General features: G+C 42.5%; 2 protein-coding genes across 2 annotated transcripts; both read left to right on the forward strand.

Annotated features, from left to right (window-relative positions):
- Positions 1–2,808: 2,808 nt before the first annotated feature.
- Positions 2,809–10,435, forward strand: LOC134189892 (uncharacterized). Its single transcript, XM_062658286.1, has 4 exons — positions 2,809–3,004; positions 3,071–3,250; positions 9,813–9,937; positions 10,208–10,435. The coding sequence occupies exons 1-4, from the start codon at positions 2,809–2,811 to the stop codon at positions 10,283–10,285; spliced, it is 579 nt and encodes a 192-aa protein (XP_062514270.1). The 3' UTR covers positions 10,286–10,435.
- LOC134190151 (uncharacterized protein K02A2.6-like) lies at positions 6,693–9,804 on the forward strand. Its single transcript, XM_062658580.1, has one exon. It carries the CDS (start codon positions 7,244–7,246, stop codon positions 7,811–7,813), a length of 570 nt encoding a protein of 189 aa, XP_062514564.1. The 5' UTR covers positions 6,693–7,243; the 3' UTR covers positions 7,814–9,804.
- Positions 10,436–10,824: the final 389 nt, after the last annotated feature.

Genomic DNA, 10,824 nt, shown 5'->3' on the forward strand with positions numbered 1-10,824 from the left:
ATCTGCATTCCCATTCTGGGACCCTGCCCTGTATTGTATATGGTAGGTGTAAGCTGCCAATTTCAGCCCCCAACGTTGAACTCTACTAGAGGCCATTTCGGAAATGGCTTTCCCTTCTTGAAATAGTCCAAGCAGCGGCTTGTGGTTTGTCGTGAGAGTGAACAACTGGCCAAACACGTACTTATGGAATTTATCCACGCCAAACACCAGGGCCAATGCCTTCTTGTTGAGCTGAGAGTATTTCTTTTCTGTATTGTTCAATGAACACGACATGAACGCGACTGGGTGTTCCGTTCCATTTCGCCACCTGTGAGACAGGACTGCGCCTACTCTGTATGGAGAAGCATCGCAGGATACGACAATGTCCATGTGGGGATCATAACATGCCAACACTTGATTGGACAACAGCTTCCTTTTGGCCTTCTTGAACGCTATCTGCTGTTTCCGTCCCCAATGCCAACATACTCCTTTCTGGAGCAGTTCATGTAATGGCGCTAGTGTGGTGGAAAGCCAAGGTGCAAATTTGTTGTAGTAGTTTATTAGTCCCAAAAACTACCTATTTCCTGAAGGTTACATGGAGCTGGGGCTTCCTTGATTGCTTTCACTTTGTCTGGATCGGGGTGAATTGTTTGGTCATGACATGACCAAGGTACGTGACCGATGTCTCCATGAACGTGCACTTGTCTTTCATAACCTAAATCCTACGTTTTCCAATCTTTGCAACATCTGCTCCAACCGTTCTGCGTGTTCTGTTTCCATCATCCCTATGACGAGAATGTCGTCCAAGTAGTTGTCTACGCCAGGAATTCCTCTGAGAACACTCTCTAAAACTCCCTGAAAAATGCTGGGTGCTGATGATATTCCGAACGGTAATCTCGTGATCTGGAAAAGTCTTCGTTGTGTGTTGATCGTTGTGTCTTTTGTGATTTCACCGATAAAGGAACTTTGTTGTAAGCCTGGCTCAGGTCAAGCTTGGAAAATATTATTCTTGAGATAATTTTGCTAAAATGTCTTCCACCTTGGGAATTAGATAAGTGTCCACCGCGCTGCTCAGTTGACAGTTTGTTTATAATAACCGCATATGCATATTGATCTATCTGGTTTCACCATGGGTACGATGGGTGCTGCCCAAGTTGCATGTTCCACCGGTCTGAGAATTCCTCCTGCTTCTAGCTTCTTCAACTGGTTGTCTACTCGTCTCAAAGCATACGGAACACTGCATGCTTTACAGAAACGTGGTGTTTCGTTAGGATCAATCACAATAGTCGCCGCTGGCCCTTTGTATTCACCTAATTCTTTCTGAAAAAGAGCTGGGTGTCTTGTCACTACCTCTGCTACCTGTGGCGTATCCCTGACTCTAAAAATCTGGTGCCAGTCTAATCTCAACTGCTGCAGCCAGTTCCTGCCCAATAAACTGGATCTCTTGCCCCTGACAATCAGCAATGGAACATTGACCTTGTGTTCCATATTGTTGACGCCCACTTTTACCTGAATCTCTTTTACCACCTGAATAGTGTCTCCTCTGTACGTGTTCAATTGCTTGTTGGTTGTTTTCAACATAGGAGTGGGCTGTCTCTCTATGTTTGCCAATATGTCTCTTTCGATATCAACAACACCGACGCCTCTGTTTAGTTCCATATTGAGTACCCTGCCACTGGCTTCCACTGACACCCATATCGGTTCAACTCTTCCTGGCACTGTTTTTTGACATAATATTTGTCTTCCTCAATTTTGTCCTCTGTCTCTAGGAACTCTTCTTCATGTACCATCTTGGTCTGTTGAGGCACGTGGTGTTTCTTAGCACTCTTTGTCCTAGTGCTTGTCCTTGCTCAGCATCTTTAGCAATGTGCCCCATGTCTTGCAAACGAAATACTCCGTATTTTTGAATCTACAATTACTGGATGTGTGGTTTGTTCCTCCACACCTTTGGCAGTGTAAATTACGCCTTGCTAGGGTGCTACGACCCGATCCTTGGCCTGACTCCTTGAGTTGATGGGCCGATTCCTGTCGAGTTTCGTCTTCCTTTCCCAACTCCGTCTGCACTGCTGCCACATTCTTCCCAGCTGTCTCAATAGATCTAGCAATCTTTCACGTCTTCTTGAATGTCAAATTGCTCTCTGTAAACAGACGTCGCTTGGTGCGATCATCTCTTACTCCACACACCAATCTGTCATGAATGTGGTCGTCTAGACGATCTCCAAACTCACAAAACTCTGCTAGTTCTTGCAGCTTTGCAACAAACGTAGATACATCTTCCTGTAACTGTTGGATGCGTGTGTTGATTATGTATCTCTGGACTGTCACTGTTGGATGAGGATTGTAGCATTTTGCATACTTTTTTATACGGTGTGTCTGCAGACTTGCTGGGTCCTACCAGACTACGTAACAGATGATAAGTCTGTTTACCACATGAGTTAAGCAGAATTGCTCGTTTCCTGTTTTTGTCGACAGGTGATATGCCATTTGCTACAAAGAACTGTTCTAGGCGTTTTTGATACACCCCACTCTTCTGTCTTAGCTTTGTATTTCTCAAATCGGCTGATTGGAAGCAGAAACGGAAACTGACATGGCCTGACCGTATGTGGGGCCTTTCCCCAACCTCATTGGCCTGATCTGTTACCGCTGCGTGATCGTGCTCCTCTTCCATTGTTGATCCTCGTCGCCAGTGTGATATCTTCTATATATTAGATAGGACTACTGTTCCCGCTGACGCTCTCTTACTCAGGTTCCTGGACTAAGCCCGAGTCCCGTACTACCACAGCATAAAAGCTATCTACTCACTATGTTTATTCAGAAAATGTTAGCCAGATGTCTTTACTTGGTATGATTTGGTTTGTACAGGCTGTTGTGGCTGCAGGAGGACGCTATCTTGAGGCTCCTGTATTAGGCAGTGTTGATGCTGCTCAATCTCGTCAGCTTATTATTATGGCAGCCGGCAATCCAGCATTGTTTGATGAAGTACAACATGCTTTTGATGCTATCAGCACAAAGTCCTACTTTTATGGTTAATATTGCAATGTACATGGTAGAATTGTAGTATGTGTTGCGTGTAAGTGTCTTGTTCAACTAGGTGAAACAGGAAATGCTAGTAAGATGAAACTGGTGATCAACACCATGATTGTTGGAGTTACAGCATCACTATCAGAGAGTATGGCTCTAGCTAAGAAGTGTGGAGTGAGTCAGCAACAGCTACATGAGGTACTCGACTTTGGGCCTCTTGGCTCAAGGCAAATTAGGAATAAAGGATTGGGTAAGTTGATTTAATGACATTGTGCCTTCTAGTTGTCGTTCAAGAGTACTGTTAAGCATAGTAACGAGCTTTCTTTTCATTTGACACTTAGATAGTAGGAGAGCTATAAGGAAAAGGGAGAAGGTTAATTAATTGTTACACAAGATTATGCAAATCAGAAAGTTTTATGGCATATTAATATTTACGTGTATGAGAATTATATTAATGCTAGTAGTTTAGTGTGTGTAAACAAGCACTTGTGCACTTAACGTATTTGTTGTATGATTGGGGTGTTAATCAGACTGCTGATGCCGTGTCTTTGGCATCATAAACTATTGCCAGCTTAGCAATACAACTGCAAACTGGTTTTTGACCAGTCAATAAACGTTTATTGACCAGTTAATAAATGTCATGCAAATCACCACTGTAAGTGAATCAAATTATAGAATTTTTCAAAGTACTATTTAACAATTAGTAGTTTCAAGTATATGCTAGAAACACAAAAAAGCAATATTCTCAGTCACTGTTTTCCAACATAAACATTTACTGTGACTAACTGGCCCTACTGTCTAATAACACGTGACAACACATGGTTGATAACCATGTGACTTGTTAGCATTTTAGGTCTTGTTGCTTCATTGTCAAGCTGTTAAAACTGACTAAAACCATTAATGCCGCTAAGTCCTACATTCCTCACATTATTTGAGTAAAAAGTAGTGGCCAGCAGTCTGACTAATATACAACAAATCTAATGTCTGGTTCGGTGTTATCACGATAAATTATTTGGAGTCTTTGGGTCTACCCTCAACACGTAGCTTTGGCTCAGCTAATTATTCTCGGAAAGCCTTAATACTTTCGGTAATTTATGGTGATAACGCTTCCCAACCAGAAATTACGTAGCAGTTAGAGCATTAGAGCATGGTTTGTAACGGGGTCTATCTATATGTCATTGACCTTCAGCCACTCGGGCTTATCAACTTGATAATCGACCTCACCGAACTAGTTGACTGCAGTCTTCTATTAAACCACAGGTCTCTATCACAGCCGAGAGGTCTCTATCACAGCCGAGAGGTCTTTATCATGTATAGAAGACCTCATATTGGCCAATCAGCATTCTTAAGGTCATGTGACATATTCTAAATAATATTTAGTGACTGTAATGTTGATGTTAGTGTAGTATCTGGTATTATAGACAGTAGTTGATTTAGACAGGGAGTTTGGGATATTAGAGTATATCTGGGGGTTACATGAGAGATAGTACATGTTATGTAGCGCTGTGAGGAATACTCTACAACTTGGCGACAGGGATAAAGACTTCAAGAAAAAGATAATCTCGGGTCAGAGTAAGTGAAAGTCCTTCTCACAACAGGCATAGCACGGTCCGTGCGTTTTGATCACGTGTCAGTTATATAGGATAGAGAACCGGTTGGGATTAGCGGTCATCACTATGAGTATGGAATTATACCCTGTTGTGGCATTCCATTATCAAGGAGAGACATTGACGGACCTAGGACCCCAATGGGATAAGTGGAAACGAAGCTTCGAGTACTACATTGTTGGGAAGGGCATCACTGACTCTCAGCGTAAACAGGCATTACTCCTTCATTGCGCTGGATCTCAAGTGCAAGACATTTTTGCTACTTTGCCAGATACTGGGAATGACCAAGATTACCAGGCAGTCCTACAAGCATTGGACGGACATTTCAAACCACTCATAAACAAATTTTATGAACATTACAAATTCCGCCAGCTTCATCGACAGAGTACAGAGTCTATTGACCGATACCTAGCACGTCTTCGTGAACAAGCTTGCAAGTGTCAATTTGCAGATTTAGATCAAAATCTGTTAAGTCAGACCATTGAAAAATGCAATAATGTCAAAGTGCTCACTAAACTGCTGGAGGAAGGGAATGAGTTGACACTAGCCAAAGTGATCTCAATAGCTCGAACAGTGGAAACTGTTGCCATTCAGGAACAAGATATAACTGGATTGTCCACAACTCCATCACAACCACCAAAGTTGAGAGAAGAAGCTGAAGTGTCGCATCCAGCCACAGAGAAGAACACAGTTGAAAGGTTGTCCAATGCCACGAAGAACAGGACTGTCATGTTACAGATGCGGTAAGGAAGGACATATTGCTAGTGACTCTGAATATACAGCAAGGTACAGAACATGTCAACGGTGTGGTAGAAGAGGCCATTATGCTTCCAAATGCAGAACACAATTACAATCAAAAGGAAAATAGGGTTCAAGAAAATGAACAAGTCAATTTTGCAGAGGAAGAGAGAAAGGACAGTGGCTGTAGCCTAAAGTTTGTATTTGCAGTGCATCAAGATAGCGCAAGAAGAGATGTTTGGATCGGAGGAGTCAAAAGCAAAGTTATTGTAGACAGCGGTGGCAGTCCCAATATCATGTCCCAAGACCACTGGGAACAACTGAAAAGGGGTATGTCAAGTACAAACCACACAAGTTGGAGAAGAAGTTATTTCCGTATGGGTCAGCAGAGCCATTGGCCATTGTGGAGAGCTTTAAGGCAGAAGTATGGACTGACAGCAAAGGTGTTGAAGCAGAATTTGTAGTTGTGCAAAGTAAAGGACCGATCCTGCTCGGGAGACAGACTTCAACTCAACTGAAACTCTTGCTGCTAGGCTATGTTCAAGAAAAAAGCCAGTACGAGAAATTGGAAGTCAAATATCCCAAGTGTTTCAAGGCAATAGGAAAACTCCGTGATTTTTAACTGCAGTTACACATTGACAAGCCCGTACGATCAGTAGCTCAACCATTGCGACGAATCCCTTTTAGCCTACGAGACAAGGTAGAAGCTGAGATACAACAGTTGCTAGATGCTGATATTATTGAACAAGCAGACAGCCCTACACCATGGATTAGTCCAATGGTAGTTATACCCAAGCCAACTGGTGATGTTAGACTTTGCGTAGACATGAGATGAGCCAATGAGGCTGTTATATGGGAGAGGTACCAATACCCACGATTGAAGAAGTGCTCCAAGAATTGAGTCGGAGTCTACATTTCACACAGCTAGATCTGAGAAAAGGTTGTCACCAAATTGAATTATCAGAGGATTCTAAATCAATCACAACTTTCGTCACTCACAAAGGACTCTTTCGGTACAAACAAATAATGTTCGGTATAACATCTGCACCGGAAGCCTACCAGAATATTATACAACAGGTCTTGCACAGACGTGATGGCACAGTAAACTTCTCAGATGATGTGATTGTTTACGACCAACTAGACGGGAACATGATGAATGGCTGGAGCGAGTTTCCGACGATTTTGAAGACTACGGATTGACACTGAATCCAGCCAAGTGTGAATTTGCATTGAAGGAGATACACTTTATGGGGCACATAATTTCACAGGAAAGGTATATCACCCGCTCAGGACAAGATTACAGCTATCACAACTGCCAGAGCACCACAAAATGTGTCAGAGGTGCGATCATTCTTAGGCCTTGTCAATTTTTGTGCCAATTTTTTGCCCCACTTAGCTACTACAGCCGAACCGCTGTGGCGGAATTTGAAATCTAACACAGCTTTCCTATGGGAAGAAGAGCAAGTGACGGCCTTCCGGCGAGTGAAAGTAATGATAGCCGAGGCAGGGACATTGGCACTTTTTGATAAGGATCTGGAGACCACGTAGCAGATGCGAGCCCAATTGGGTTAGGGGCGGTGCTGTTACAGGAGCACGAGGGAACGATATGGCCCATTAGCTTTGCTAGCAGAAGCCTTTCTGCAGTTGAATGAAGGTATTCCCAGACAGAAAAAGAAGCCCTGGCGCTTGTTTGGGCATGCGAGCAATTTTCCCTGTATTTGCTGGGTAAACGTTTTTGTCTGATAACAGACCACAAACCGCTTAAAGTGATTTACGGCAAACGCAGCAAACCATCTGCACGGATCGAACGATGGGTTCTACGATTACAATCCTATGATTTTGATATCGTGTATTAGCCATGCAAGACCAACATAGTGGATCTCTTATCGCGACTAACAATGCAAAGTTCCAGCGGTGAGGCTGACGAATATGTCAAGTTTGTGGCAATAGCGGCAACGCCGGGCTCACTTACAACCAGAGGAATTGAAGAGGAATCAAGTCGTTACGAGGAGCTCAGGAGAGTTTGGAATGTCATTCATAGTGGCCAATCTAGAGATATGCCAGATGAGTACAGACACCTCTTTGGTGAACTTGCCACAATAGGATACATCAGTCTGAGAGGATATCGCATCGTGATACTACGTTACTTGCGTCACAGAGTGCTCGCCCTTGCTCATGAGGGACACCAAGGCATTGCCAAGTGCAAGGCATGCCTACCGTCCAAAGTGTGGTGGCCAGGAGTAGACTGCGATATTGAGAGAGCTTGTCACACATGTAGAGGATGTCAAATCACACAACTGGCCAATCAAGCACCACTCATGACTAGAACTACCCTACCGAGTACATCATGGGTTAGTATAGCTGCAGACCTGCTGGGTCCATTGCCCACTGGAGAGCATCTATTAGTTGTGGTTGACTACTACTGCAGATTCTCTGAAGTGGAAATCATGCGTAGCGCAAGAGCATAAGATGTTGTTTGATGCTTGGAGAGAACAATCACTAGGGATGGCGCGTAATATCATATCTTAATGGACAATGGACCGCAATTCACAGACAAAACCTTCAACGACTTTCTTAGTTCATACGATATTGAACACAAGACGAGTCCGCCATTGTGGCCTCGCCCCAATGGCAAAGTGGAAAGACAAAACAGGTCCTTGCTATGAGCCATTTGTATCGCACACTCTGAAGGGAGAGATTGCAAAACAGAAATAACCACATTTCTGCAAGCATACCGAAAAACTCCACATTCCATCACAGGAATACCTCCAGTTGAAGCCTTCTTGCAATGTAAAGTCAGGTGTAAACTCACTACTCACTTGCCTGAGCAACTGTTTGATGATGACATGAGGGATAGAGATAGCCAGAAAAAGAAAAAGGGAAACAGCAAGGAAATGCAAAAGCGTGCAAAGATTACATTATGGTTGGAGATAAAGTTCTGCTCCAGCAATCGTGTACAAACAAACTCTCAACTACTTACTTCCCCAAACCATTTGAGGTCATCAGAAGACGAGGATCAGAAGTAATGCTCAAGCAAGGAAGCAAGATTCTTCGTCGTCATGTGGCACATACGAAACGGTTGGAGGAGGCCAAACGAGAGGACGAGGTGAAGGGGGATCCTGAAGGATACAAAGGACAGGAGTCCAGTGCAAGAAGGATGTTTAGGCTGGGCCAAGACTAAACCAATGTACCTGAAGGACTACAAAGCATAGACTAAACGTAGTATCTTTGTCGTTTTAATTGGGAAAGAAAGAGGATGTAGTATCTGGTAGTATTATAGACAGTAGTTGATTAGACAGGGAGTACGAGATATTAGAGTATACCCGGGGTTACATGAGAGATAGTACAACGTGTTGTGTACCGCTGTGAGGAATTAGAAGGAAAGCATAGTCTTGATAGTAACCATCTGCCCTATTCATATCTGTTTTGCACCAGTTAATTAAGTAATCAAAGAGTGTATTGAAAGTAGCCTGCATTTATCTGTCAATTGTACATGTGTAGTCACAGGTTAGATGTAATCACCCTGTATTTGGTTTGTCAGAAATATTAAATGTTGGAGAATAACTGAATTTGTATTTTGTTGTAACTCTTATTTATCCAGCAGCTGATGTTTATTCAGTTTAAGTACAAATGATTGTATGTTGACTTCTTTGTCACAGTCAATCCATTTTGTTAAGAATAGTACCTATGTCATTTCAATGATGCAGAGCTCGTATTTCTCTAATTCTTAACATGATTACAGTGGATTGGTAGATGTGACTTGTAACAATCTGATTTCACCAATGAGGGAATTCTATATTTAGTGGTTGTTAATCGAAGTGATTCTAGGGGCAGTTTATAAGAAACAAGGTGACTGATGAGATTTGTGCAAAGTACTTTAGCAGACTTAGTCAACTGTATTGCTCTAATTGAAATCTCAATAGTTGCTGACTCACAACAGCATGATTGCCAATTTGGTACAGTGCAAGTAAACAATGTGACTTCGTAGAAATGGTATTGTTACATTGAATGAGTTTATATTATTTTTGGCTACTACATAAAGAGATTCGTGTGTGCATTGCACATAGGGAAGCAGCTAGAATTCTTTATAAGTGTGCACCAATGATGTGTCCTAGTTTTGTTTGTTAGTAGGGAGATGATCTCTAACGTGGGTTCTGATACTGGCAGCAGTAGTTTTGTGTTTGATTTTGTTGTGAATTAAGCTATAATCTACTACATTTAGCACAACATGTTATGCGTGTGTCTGTACACACACACACACACACACACACACACACACACACACACACACACACACACACACACGCGCGCGCGCGCGTGGTTGCACATATTGTATTATATTATTGCTGTGTGACCCACAGGAATGCATGTGTTTTGTCTTCATACGAGAGTCAGTCTTTTCCTTGGTTCTGCATGATAAGTTATTTTATACATTCTGTGAACTTCATTTGGACTTCTGTTATGCAGCGATCTTGGAAGGCAAATATTCTGCTGCATTTACTGTGGACTTGATGCAAAAGGACATGAGACTTGCTCTGGCTTTAGCAAAAGAGCACAAGCAGAAAATGCCAATCACCTCAGCATCCACTGAAGTCAGTTTGTAATCTAATCGTAAATTGTAAGAAATTACCCTCACAAAACTTTTCCCAAATGTAACGACTCACTCATCTGATGGTGGCATTTTACCTATTTAATATATGCGCTTACTCGTGAACATTCTTACCTTTGTTGTGACTGTGTGATGCTCAGTTGTACGAGTATTATGATGGTAGCTAATCTATAGTCACAGTGAATGTTGTAAGCTATCAGCATGCCACAGTACTGTCTTTTAGAGAGTGCTGATTAATTTTTTCTTATCCTAGTTGCTCCAGCAGCTTCAAAGACAAGGTGACGGCAACCTGGACTATGCTGCTATGTACAAGATACTCAGCAAGCCTTGAAGCATTTACAGAGACATGAACTACACATCGTAGTACTTACTTCAATTGTGACTTGTTATCCACGACAGATCTGTTCTACAGCTGTTGACATTTTATTGCTAATGTCTGTGTTAGTCTACAGCAATTCAAGCAGTATCATTTATTTTGTCACTTGCTTACATGTGCAGGCTGTAGTCCACTTGCTGATAGTGAGTTGGTCAGTTCTGAATTGTAAGCGGCTGCTTCTATTGAATCAAGTTAGGGAGCAACAGGCCTAGGCGCGGCTCTAGTCTGGTTGAGCTAAAAATGCCCTGTTGCATTTAGCTTTTGTAATAATTGTATGATTACGGCGTGTTTGACAGGGCTAAAAGGCCAGGATAGTGCCGTTCTGCAACTGATCTCGCGACTCACTGTGGGTGGCACTCAAAACGGTGAAGCTCGATATCAAGAATTGGTCTTCGATCCAACCTGTCGGCAAATCATAAAGCTACATCCCTGGATGAGTAATAGCAACTTGTTTTCCCGCAAGTTTATTATTGTTTTAGATAAACCACAGGTGA

The sequence above is a fragment of the Corticium candelabrum genome, chromosome 14, assembly GCF_963422355.1.
Source record: "Corticium candelabrum chromosome 14, ooCorCand1.1, whole genome shotgun sequence".
Taxonomy (NCBI): domain Eukaryota; kingdom Metazoa; phylum Porifera; class Homoscleromorpha; order Homosclerophorida; family Plakinidae; genus Corticium; species Corticium candelabrum.